This window comes from Lepisma saccharinum, chromosome 18, assembly GCF_977018435.1.
Source record: "Lepisma saccharinum chromosome 18, izLepSacc3.1, whole genome shotgun sequence".
In the NCBI taxonomy this organism is placed as follows: Eukaryota; Metazoa; Arthropoda; class Insecta; order Zygentoma; family Lepismatidae; genus Lepisma; species Lepisma saccharinum.
Window position 1 is genome coordinate 17,856,944 of NC_139246.1, and position 13,234 is coordinate 17,870,177.

The 13,234-nt window shown below is 39.1% G+C and overlaps 1 protein-coding gene across 1 annotated transcript in view; it reads left to right on the forward strand.

The window, feature by feature from the left end:
* LOC146002428 (phenoloxidase subunit 1-like) overlaps window positions 1-1,056 on the forward strand; it is a 38,078-nt gene extending 37,022 nt beyond the window's left edge. The window contains exon 13 of the mRNA XM_083140253.1: window positions 47-1,056. Coding sequence (XP_082996379.1) covers window positions 47-292 — 246 coding nt within the window. The 3' untranslated portion in view covers window positions 293-1,056. The remainder of the gene's footprint in view (window positions 1-46) is intronic.
* The last annotated feature ends 12,178 nt before the right edge of the window (window positions 1,057-13,234 follow it).

Here is a 13,234-nt window from a genome sequence, read left to right on the forward strand (position 1 = left end):
AGGTCATCAAAATCCTAGCCCTACTGATGACTTTTCTCTGTTTCAGGCGGAGGAAGGTTCGACACTGGATGGCAGTGACGCAGACGCAGCCAGTTTCTGCGGGTTGAGGAACAAGAAGTACCCGGACAGGAGGTCCATGGGGTACCCCTTTGACCGCCTGGGCAGGGACGGCGTCAGGACTCTGCGGGACTTCCTCACCTCCAACATGGCGGTGCAAGACGTCACCATCCAGTTCACAGACCGCGTAGTGGCACCACCTCAAGGGTTACGCCCACGTGGGGCGTTTTCTTAATTTTCCCCTCCTGCATTCCATGATCCTCTAGCAAGAGGAACCATTCACAGGGTGATCCAAAAGTTGGGTGTACCAATAACATCAAAACCTACAGAGAAGTGATTGGTGTGGTACAGCTGTAAGAATGAATATATAAACTATTACATATTTTAACACTCATTTTCATGCAAAGAATAAAGTCATACAGCTTTATATATGGTCAACGTGCAAGCCATTTTTCATACCATTGAGAGTATTGTAACACAATCTCATATTGTGCAAGAAAATTATATTTCTGAACACTGAAAAAATCAGTTTCTCTTTAAAGAAAATGTCTCCCGTTTTCATGGACATAAAAATTGTCTTCTGCTTATTCCACGGGTATGTAGGCCAATTGTGACTGGACCTACAGTTGAAAGTGGAATCACAAACATTGAAATGTGATCTTATTGTGAATAGAACCCTAGAGACGTCTCTTACAGGTCGATTTGTTAGCTTTCTTTTGGGCCACCCTGTGTTCAACTACTTCTTGTTTTTATATAATTGCATGTTCGAAGCATCATTGTTAAACAAATATAGCTAACATATTGTAGTGCATAAAGTTATTTTTTTTGTGCTTTTAAGTGCTGATTCGTGCACGTTAAGTTTCATTCACTATGAACTCACCACATTCACATCAGCTTGTCTGAATGGAAACCTACAAAATAATATAACTACTCTGTCTGATTTGTTTACTGTTGGATTACTGTTGTAACGAAATAAATAAAGTAATAATTTCCAAAATCGCTGAAGTCTGTACATTATCACCATCATAGATATAGTCAGCACGAATTTTTCCTTTAGTTTCCCTGCTAAACTAACAATCTTTAGTTTCCATGTTACTCATCCAGACTCTCGACAATTCGAATCTGGGGAGAGGAGGGGGTAAAGGTGGTTGGAGTGTGGTGTCTACCACCTCACCTCAATTATGTTAGGGATTAAGAACGTGCAGTCACGGTCACTTCTGGGTTGCAATAACCCCATCGACTCTCACTTGAATCATTACAACCCAGATGTGACCGTGAGCGTACAAAGTCAACACATGCTTTAAATTTACTTCTTACTTTTTACTGTTTTTAGCTAAACAATGGCGTGTGAGAGCAGCTGATGGGGATCTTGACCCGCGAAAATATAATTCCGGACAAGCTTAAAGAAACTCGGACCTGATCGTCTCGTCTTGACGAGGTGTCAAGATCGTGATTCCGAGTTTTTTCATGAAAGACAAAATACAGGGTGTTCATAAAGTCACGGTACTATTATAAATGTAATGTACATTGTAATGGAACCTGGACTTTATGAACACCCTGTATAACACACCCTGCCAAAAAAACACATACCCTCCTTTTAGCAAACTTATATGGACAACACTTCACCTAAAATACAAGACTGTTCATCATTTCACGTCCTTTTTTGACACTTTTGGCTCATCGTGACGATGAGGATGAATGATTAAGTGGAACAGATGAAGGGACATTCCCTCAGGACCAGGTCAGAAACCGAACCAGGAACCTTTGTTCGTGACATCGTGAGTCACTCAAAGAACTCGGCCGCACCACAAACAAATGAACCAAACCATGAAATAGTAATCCATTTCGAAATATCAGTTAGTGATACTGTTCGTAATACATAGAAGTGCAGAGTTCTCTGTCGTGTTCGTGTCCCATTTATTTGTTTCGTGATTAGTAACTGTACGATTTATGGACATATCTCGTTGCGATGTAAGAGATTGTAAACTGGCTGAGCAGCAAAACTTCTTTCGATTCCCAACAGATCCAGATATATGCATAAATCATTCATACTCCCTAAACAAATAAACAAATCATGGGTTAAATATAGCTTTTATGGTAAAATATCAGTATATTTAGCCTGATAGATCGAATAAGAAATCACATTTTAAATACCGTTTCTTGTTTTTTAACAGACTGCCATCTAGCGTTGAAAAAGAGAAACAGTGGGATACAAGTAACTCTTGTTCCAGCGGATAGATGTCGCTAGTGGACGAAGACCCAGCTAAGACCACAGAATTTAACTAAGAGAGAACATATCTCCCATTGATTATTTTATCTATGGTTCAAGTTCAGAAGGTTCAACAAATGCCTGTCTGCTGCTTTAAACGTTCATTTGATTAGTTAGCATGCACCACGTGACCATACACCACACGATACACTGCTCAGAACGTAGTGCAAACGGTGCATACACGAACACGAGTGCAGAGTCAAAAAGTGTAGTGAATTAGAAGGGGCTACACTTACCGTCAGAAAGCAGTGGCGAAATAATACTTTTGATTTCGAGGGTACAAAGTTCGACCTTAATACACACCCAACAAAATTATCGCAATTAGCCAATAGTGGCGAAAAACGACACAAAAAATTATAAACAAAAATACACAATATTTGTATTTTTGTTATTTAATTTGATTTTCTGCCACTCTTGGCTTATAGCGGTGATGGGGAAGAGTGATGATATGATACTGATCACAAGGAAGACCCACATGCAGGCCGCGATTTCAACCCGGAATCGCTGGTGTCGTAGTGTACTGTGCTAACCACTCGCCAAGAAGATCGACAAAATGCAGAATGTAATTATGTATATAAACATGGGCCATCCCATTTTAGAAGATTCTCCATTCTGAATTTTTAAAATAAAATTTGCATAACTTACTACTGACAATTAAAAATATTTTGATTTTTCAAAAAAATAAAATAAAATATATGGCTATTTTGAAATAGGTATGCATGTAGTACACACATGCCATGAAGGTACATGGGGTGATGTGAAGATAGAGCTCCACATATTCTTGATTTCGGCCAGTTGGGATGATGTGATCAGCATCACCCCCAGGTATCTATTTATATGAGGCTATCAGAGCCGGGTAGAAACAGGAAAATGACTTGGACAATTCCTGGTTCAGATCACCTGACCCGGAATTCGAACCCAGATCATTCGCGTGGTAGACATATTCTTTTAAAGAGGATTAAAAACATATCATTAATAGTGAGGTAACCATTAGCTGGTTTCAATTCTGTTGTGCAGGGAGGTAATGTAGACGAAATATATTTATTGTGGTACAATGGAACCCTGTAAACACCCCCCCCTCTTTCCTCGTTGGTATGGAGAAGTACAAAAAACTCATTTTTCAGATAAAGAAGTCATCCTTTGTATCATGTGACTTGCAGAACGCCAGAGCCGACATTGAAATGTATGTCTATATTTGTCCCCGCTCTCAATAATATTGGTATATGTCTGCAAAAATGTTAACGAAGAAAGTTTTAAATAAGAAAATTGCCTTTGTTCACCTCAGTATCTGCTATTCTTGTGAAATAAATGTTCTTGGAAAGTTTTCTTGGACATGCCATTTCTCATAGAGGTACACGAGCTGTCTACAAAAGCTAAACGATGATTGGCTGTCATTACAGTCTCGAGGATGGGCGTGAGTAAACAATTCGAAGGATAAAAATGACTTTTCGGTTCTTCTTTCTTTCGTTTAACAAACAAGAGAAGATCGACCTACTAGCTCTTAAGCAAACTCAAGCAATGGTAACGGCTCGCCAAACATAGTTATCCAATTTGCTGTTGTAAACTGTACATGTGATAACAGGTTCTTTCTTGTTAGTACAAGGCAGAATGGCACGGTTAGTGCAAGTTTATTTCTCGCCGTTTTAGCTTATAGATTGGTTATATCTGAGTTGACAGTGTGAGCAGTAAAAGAAAGCAATTGTGCATGACACTTCTCAGTCATATAAGTTTTAAGTGCAAGCATAATTTTAAAAAAAACTTCCACACTCACCGAGCCATTTTTTTTTAGTTGCTGTATAATGGAAGGGCAATTTTAACGAATTCATTTCATGATACTTATGTTGATCAGAAAAATTAAATTATACTTATTTTAAATCTGAATTGTGCAAGGAAGATTTTAAACAACCTTCAGAAAGCTCACCTAAATCAGGAAAGTTAAGTATCCATGAAAATCAGTGTTAGCAATGAATAGTGCAAGGCTTGTTGAAAAGAACCCTCATGATACTTGCCTATATTACGGAAGATACATAATAAGTGTGAATAGCTCAGTGCAAGGATCATTTATAAAACAAACTACATCTATTCACCCAAAATTAAGCATGTGTACTGAAGTTTGTTTTAATCTTAATACTGAATAGTGCACGGATGATTTCAAACAACTACAGGTTACACTTAACTCAAACGTCAGGCATAAGAAACTGTTGGTGTTATTACTGAAAAGTGCAAGGAAGATTTAATAGGCAAGTTATGAAACCTAAGTCCTTGAAGTTCAGTGTGTATGTGCTCATCTACATTAGAAGAAACAAGGCTTTGGACGAGCTAATACTTCTAAAAGTGTCTTTGAAATTGTAGTTACTGGAAATTAAAAATTTGTAACCGGTGCAAACCTAGCAAATCACGGAAGAAGCTTATTGAGTACTGAGTTTCCACCTAAAAACATTCACAAAGTTTCTAATCTTGTTCATGTTGCAAGTCAAGGCATATATTTTCACAACCACGACTCATGATGCGAGACTTAAATAGTGTTTCTTTCCGTTACTACAGGACGACAAGAAAAAATTGTCAGAGAATTCCCAGTCAATCAATGAGAAAGAAACATATCTGGAGAGTTCTGGATGTGAACCAAACACAGGAAAAAGGCACTTTCCTATCTTTCTGCAACAAAACTTCGTGCCACGGTTTCGCATTCCTGGGAGCAAGCAGGAAGCTGTACCAAAGAGCTTTTTGGGCGATAATCATCATTATATTTGCAATCTCTCTTTTCATGGAGATGATCAATATAACAAGGAAGTTGATTGTGGATCCTCCAATCAACTCCGAGATAGTGTATCACTACCAACCTTACGATGAACTACCCATCATTACAATATGTAGGCAGTCGCCGTTCCTGAGGTCGAAACTTGCAGGTAGGATAACAATATTCAGTATATTCTTATACATGATCCATGTTTTTCCATTGATTTTAAAGTGCACATACAGTAAAATAGTCCTAAGGATGTGCCAAGGTTATCATTGCTATACAGCTTGCCATATGCGATAGTCGATGGCTGCGCAGAGAAAGAACAACAATGCGTGAGTCAGGCTAATGGCGTTGCCATATTTCCTGGTAGCCACGCCTTCTTTGGTTGGAGCTTCAGTACAAGTAACGCAGATTGGCTGCCGCAGTCACGTGCCTCTTCACCGTGCACCGCGCATACGGACTTATCGGCCGTCGTATATGGCAGGTTGTATAAAACCTAACCATAGGGAGGAGAGTAGAGAGAAACAACGTAGCAAAAAGGAAGATAAGATATAGAAAGAGACAATATGAGAAATAGGTAGAAAAAGAGAGCATAACGGAAAGAGAGAGATAATAGACAGAAAAGTAATATATACAGGGTGGCCAGAAAGTCCCTTTACACCTCCACCAATTTCATCCCTACATGAATAATATTTACAGTTAGTTGTCCAAAACATTCGTATGTGCACCTCCATGATCCCTGCACAGCTTGATACGCCCATTGATGGCCATTGGCCGGAATGCGTGCACGTGTGGAGCTGCATTGTGCTCCTTGCATTTCCAAGTTCTGCAGAACGCTTTCTGGTCGACTTGCAGGGTGAACGCATCACTGACACACTAACGTCTGCACACGTTTCCTTTTGGGTTGATGGACGACCAGAACGAGGGGCATCCAAAACACTTCCCAGGCGCAAAGCTTTCTTCCACGTGATCAAAGTTTGACGACTTGGTGGCTTCTTACCGAACCGTTCACGAAACCTATCCATCACCTGCGGCATATTTTCGTTGTTGTGCTTCCGTTCATGGACCCACACACTTGTCACTAAGCGCTCCTCCAAAGTGAAGTCACTGGTATCTGCCATTGTTGTTCACCAAACACGGGAAGGCGCGACAATGAACTGGTCAAGACACAGACTTTATTCTCCCTCCGCGGTCAGTCACGTGGCAATTCACGTGAGGAGCACTGTTGCTATATCAATGATCAGGATGGGAGGTAAAAATTTTAAATATTTTACAATCTTACATTGTTACACGCATTCAGTTCGGGTGTAAAGGGACTTTCTGGTCACACTGTAGGAACGTGACACATGGCGTGAGAGTGAGAGAAAAATGTTTAAGTTTAGGTCAAAAAGGTAAGGTAATGAGAGAATGGTGGGGAACAGAGAGAGACAACTTAAGAAACAGCAGGAGAAAAAGAGGGAAGAGAACGGAACACAAGTGATAGAAGAAGAAAGTAAGAGAAAAAATTCCTGATAAATAATGTGAGTAATAAGAAATGGGGAATGTAGAAGATATTGATCCGGAAGGAAAGAGGCGAGAAAGAGGGTGGGGAGAGAGAAATTAGGATATCACATATTTTTTGCATATTTTAAATTATTTCTTCCAGTTAAGAGGAATGTAAACTTTTATCATAAAAAAAAATATTCAACTTTTTCACTGAGTTCTTTTCGGTTCATCATCAATTGTAAATATTCACAATTATGTTCGGCGACTAAAAATACTTGTGCAACGTTTTTTGTGAATACTAGTTTTCAGATAGATAAGTCATGGTGTGATATTAACCCTTAGGGGCATTTCAGACCGAAGCGATAAGCGACAGACGACAGACGACACAAGGGGTTCACACCGAAGTGACAAGCTACCAACGATACATGCCTCTTCAGTTTATAAGCAAGCATTTGTCGCGCATGCGCGAGAAACACACACTAGCGACACGATGCACGCCATTCAGAATGTCTGAGCTGCACGCAAGCGACAAGCGACACGTGCAGCTTGTTGCATCGCTTCGGTTTGAAAGGCTGCATTGATTACTGAGGGTTCAATTCCAACCAACATGTATTGCTTGTCGGCTGTCGCGTGTCACTTAGGTCTGAAACTTTCTTGAACGCCCAGGCTGTTTCCGCAGCATTAGCCTCAAAGTCCAAGCGTGTTTCCAGCGCGAAATTTGAAATTGCATACAGCTTTACACTTTTGGGTTGTAACAATATCATTGAAAGTCAATGAGATTGTTACAACCCAGGAGTGTTCGTGACTGTACAAAACAAATACCGGCTTGTTTTGTATACTTTCTGAGAAAATAATATTTTCTAGTGTAACGCACGATACTTACGCCACACACAAAAAATGCATGCCTTCGTTGCAACGTCAAGACACTACACATACGAACGCTCAACTGTTAAAAACATTCATCTCCGAAATACATACTGTCTGAGCTACAGTACATTCCCAAAGTCATATGACGCGCGATGTGAGTGTTGGGAATGTGAACTTCCCAGCAGGGCGTTTAAGGGTTAGAAATTATATGTTTGAGCACACACAATTTTTATATATGCACGAATATAAAATTTTAAAACAAATAATGTTAATTGTGGGAGTTCCATACACGAAGTCAGCGGCTTGTTTAAGTAAGGAAGTACCCGTCTTATAATTGTTATAGTATACCTGAAGCATAGAGAAACGAAAAATGGGATAGTGCAGGTTTTCCCAAACTTTTTCGTTTTTTGGCGCCCTTATTGTTTCCAATTTTTTCCGCTGCGCCCAAGTCAGAATGTAGGCCTATTTAACATTTGAAACGCTCTGTTAGTGTGGTTAGGTTGCTTGCCTTCAGTTAAAAAATAAACACATATTTCAAATTCAGAAAAAAAATTACATGTAAGAAGTACTAAATAAGCACATATTTGAAACAATCACATCATTTCAGTAAAAATATTGGAACATCTCGCTGTGTCCCTGTAAGAATCTATGGTGCCCCAGGGCGTCGCGGCGCACACTTTGAGAACCACTAGAATAGTGGAAGACGAAGAAAGAGAAAAATAGAAATGGGAAGAAAAGACAGAGAAGTAAAGAATGAGGAAGAAAGTTTTAGAGAGAAAATATAAATTGAGATGAATATGGGGAGATAGAAGCGTAAGAGATATAGAAAGAATAGGAATAAGAGTTCGAAAAAGATAAAAGATACGGAGACAAAAGATAGATAGAGAGAAAACAGAAGGAAAGAGAGAAAAATAAAAAGGAAGTAGGAGAGAGGAATAACACAAAGATATCGACTGAGGACAGAGAGAGAGAGAGAGAGAGAGAGAGAGAGAGAGAGAGAGAGAGAGAGAGAGAGAGAGAACGAAATCCTAGCCAACATAACAAAGAAATGTCCTTCATTTTTGATAACTTCACAGCAAGGAAGAAAAGAAAATCTCTATCTTTTCCCATGGTTACCAACTTGCTTATTTTTACGGAGTTGCCAACCTCGCACAGAAAATTATGGTACCTAAATGTGTGATAACACTAGATATCTTCCATGACCATACAGGCCCCCCTATACGTGCGATAAAACTAGGCAAAAGATAGATAGAGAGAAAACAGAGAAACAGAAGGAAAGAGAAAAATAAAGAGGAATTTGTAGAGAGGAACCTAGTCAACATAACAAGGAAATTTTCCAGCTAATAATATTTTATCTACCATCGTGTCTGCCCAAAGGAAACTCTCCAGACAGCGGTTAAGCATACCATGGATCAGAAATACTAGCATGTCACTGTAAAGCCGTAATGCAAACGTAGCTACTGGCTTGTGTTATTAACTTCTGACCTTCTTTGCAGAGCACAACCTCTCATCGAGTGCTGCTAGCTTGCTGGCTGTGTTCATTGACCCCTTCGGCTCGGGAGGCAAGGAGACGCCCAACATGGGAAGCGCTCTGAGGGAGCTCTTGACCAAGAACTGGGGAATGGCAGAGTATCTCACAAATTTAGGAGCAAGGTATTGGCAATTTTAATGGTGCAATGAAATGTAGAAGTATTCTTATGTAAATATTGTTTCAACAGTTGACACCCCCTCCTCCTTTACAAATTATCCAGTGTGCATATGGTAGGTTAAAAAATTCATCATCTTTCCCTTAAAATGTAAGTCCCAGCCATTACTCCAATCGTTATAAAAGTTTCAGGTCTACTGTATATCTCGCGAAATATCTTAAAGTTTGTTTTAATTTCTATTTGACTTTTTGTCGTTTAGCGTCGCTTTTCTGTTTAGTCTAGCTAGTCGTCACGATGAGGATGAGTGGTGAATGATAAGATGAAATTGAGAAAGAAAGCGAACAACCACCATGTGCCTCCATCGGCGTTGCCTATATTATACAGGGTGTCATTTTAATGGCACCCACGGACCACGGAAATGTACAGAGGGCATCAAAACAAGCAACCTTTCTCAGTAACATTTTTCTCGTTGGTGCGTAGTTTTGGCGCTACAGTCGTTCAAAAAAATCCGTTTTGCTGCCTTAATGCTGGCAACCAGACACAAAAATTTGATCGTATCTGTGACATCATTTCCTGAGGCGAAACAGTGCACGGCAGTTTTGCAAGGAACACACACAAATTTTGGGAAAAATGATAAACTAAGGTCTAAATCACCATCCCTGAGACCTTCTGTAAACAAACGGTCTCACCGATTCGATGTATCACTCCGCGTCAGCTGATCCATGACCGCAATCATCTGTTGTTACACTCATAGTTCGCCCCACCTATTCACTTTATATAAGAGCCTCTGAATGTGAGAACCCATTCTCAAAACATCAGACGAATATGCAGCCGCATTCATTGTTACTCTCCCGGTCATTCTCTCTTTCATAACCCTTAAAACTGCAGACACTGACACACTGACACACCACTGCACTGGGATACCAACTTAACCACTTCATTTACTGGTTTCTCAGGATACTACTGACAGAACGTTACATAAATATTGAGTAGAATCTGTTTCTCACCCCTTTTCAAAGGCTGTCCTTGCTGGTGTTTTGAAAACAAGCTCGGAGTAAACGGAGACTTTCCTTTACGCATAGAACTCGGCATGTTATTTTTCTAAGGCTAAGTCAGGCAATATTACTAAGTTGCACTACTTCCTTGCTGTTCACATGATTATTTTTAGAAAATAACCAATGTTATAAAATATCATTATGTACACAAATCTCTAAGCTCATTGAAAGTTATATTACTACAAAATGTTCACACTTATCTTGCCTTGCCATGTCACCAAGTTATTTTACGAAGTGCACTATATTTGGCGGAACAAAAATCGTTATTAGGATGCTTGCCAAAGTTTCCAACCGCAATAAATTTTCGAACTTTTTGTCTTGTTTTGATCATCATCAATATATTTATTGGACTTACAGCAATGCATATGGCTGTTTATGCCCATTATATATTTTATTTACATAAAATACAATTTACATAAAATGTACAAACAAATTTCAAATACACTCCTATCTATATCAAACCTTAGAAATATACATTACCATGTTATATCATTTTGTCTAAAAAATGCAAGTAAAATATATTCAAAGAAGCCAAATTTATGGGAAATGATTACTGGTGCAAAGAGTTAACCATAAAGGTGAAGCAATAAGTAAAAATAGGAAGAGCATTGGGTTTAAAGTGAGACGTCATTTGCGGCAGCGTATCCCATACTACAAATTGGCCATTGTTTTACCTTACGTAATGAATCCTGTAAAAACGCGGGATTTTCGTGTGGATTATTTTACTTCTGTGAGTTTTCAATGCTTTCTGCATGCAGGTGGTTTTGTTTACAGAAGGTGTCAGGGTTTGTGATTTGAACTATACCAACCACATTATGATCTGTAAAACGAAGATATGATCGCGTCCAGTAGATCGAACATCTAGGAAAACACAGCCTACCAGCCAGAAGACCAGCAGTGATCCCAGGGGAAGGGTGAAGTGAACCAACGATACGAAAAATGGTAGAAAAACAACGTATTCAAAATGGCAATATCGGATTTTGTCTCTCAGCCTACATGTTAAATATAATCACCATCAACAATAAATTTTATTGGACTCACAGTTTACATCTGGCTGTTTTCGCCCAGATACATGTCAAATATTTGCAAATCTCGTTGCAAGGTTGATATCTAAAGGTTTGTATATCCATTGGTACTGAAATTGGTGGTATTGTGGTGCTGATATATGGAAGTATCCGAGGTTAGCGTTGTTACATTATGGCTAAATCACGCACAAGCACGGGTTGTTAGGTTGTTTCAACCTAATCATGAATCAGTAGGGAATATACTGCCATATCCACAGTAATGTTGCAAACTATTACATGTGTACCAGGTGCGTAGATAAACACAGTCGTCGGAGAGCTTGTTTTACTATTACTTATATTACTTTATTTTCAACCATTTTACCCCTTGCCGCATAATGCCGTGAATATACATTACATTACGTGTTACTTACGTTTGGAATTTTGAGTTGTCACAGACAACGAGTATCAGAAGGACGAAGTGGATAGAATAAATTGTAGATGTCAACTTGGCAATGAGATTTGCAAATGTTTGATATGTAAGCTGAAATAAAATTCGATATTGCCACTTCCATTTGAATTCCTTTTTTTGTACCATTTCTCGAATAGTTTGTTCACTTCCTGTTGGGTTCCAGAACGTGTCTTCTCGTTTTGTTTTACGGTACATAATGTGGGTAATTTTTCACAGAATGTGTGTGTTCCTGGCAATCCTGGAACGCATCGCTTCACGACAGGAAGTGACGTCTCAAATGCAATCAAATGTTGTGTGCGGTTGCCAGCATTCAGGCAGCAAAACGGGCTTTTTTGAACGACTCTAGTGCCGAAACTACGCATCAACGAGAAAAATGTTACTGAGAAAAGTTGTTTGTTTTGATGTCCTCTGTACGTTTCCGTGGTCCGTGGGCGCCACTACAATTGACACCCTGTATATATTGAAGTGTGACTCAAATAAAGCTCAGGGATCAAGAATCACTGGGATATACCAAATTATAATGTGAGAGGTTTACGGTTCATAATTATTGCAAAAGAACCCACCGCGGTCAATGAAAAGAAAGATGAGTTATAACTAGAGCCCGGAAGTTCAGGCATTTATTTTCGTTAAAATATGCAGGCAAGAAAGGCATTTATAATTTGGAAAATAGGCACTACAAATGAAAAAAAAAGGGCACATTTGGAAGTCGCTTACTTTTATCTATAATTTCTGGCAAAATGTTAAAATCTACATTGGGAAGAGCATTTCAATTTTCACCAAATTCTCGCACGTAACCATGTAACTTACCACTTAATGGCACACTAAATTTCGGCATGATGACAACTACACGATCCTTTCCCTCCAAAGTGCAGAACTAAACTAAAGGTAGAGAACTTGATTTTGGAATCCATGCAAAGGCCCTTGGGCATTAGTGCTGTTTCTTGTAAATAACCTCCTGACACGGACGCTGGACGTGATGACGTAATTGTGCAGATGTTCTGCAACAGAGTTTCAGCAGTCAATCATGCACAAGGAAATGTTAACCGAAAGGCAATATCCTAACTCAGCATGTAATACTTTTTTCTCAGACTTTTCTCCTTCAGCAATGTTGAAACATGCGTGAGTTTAATATTACTTAAATAAGGCGAAAATTATTCGCATAATAAAAGGAAGAAAAATAAATGCCAACAACGTTTTTTGGGTGAAAAATAATTTATATACACACTTTTGTTTTAAAAAAATGGTCCAATTTCATTGAAAAAGGCAAAAGAAAGCAATACAATTAAAAATAGGCAGTTGGGTCCCAAATAGGCAATATTAAAAGGCTTCTAAAACATTCGAAACAACATAAAAAACGTATATCTGGAATTTTTTTTATCAATATATGCAGTAGATAAAAAGAGGCACATGTGCCAAACTTCCGGGTTCTAGTTATAACTGAGTGAGAATGCTTCCTCCACACTTATACCTGCTCACTGATCTTGAAGAGTCCTGTCCTAGACGAATATGCAAGTCGTGTCCATATCTTGTCAAAGTCCGTACTTCGACTCTGACACGCGATCCTCCCGTTATCCCGTAGTAAGTGTAGCGATCGAATTTGTAAGTTGACTAAGAGCTTTGTTCTTCCGGTCCTCATGTTTCA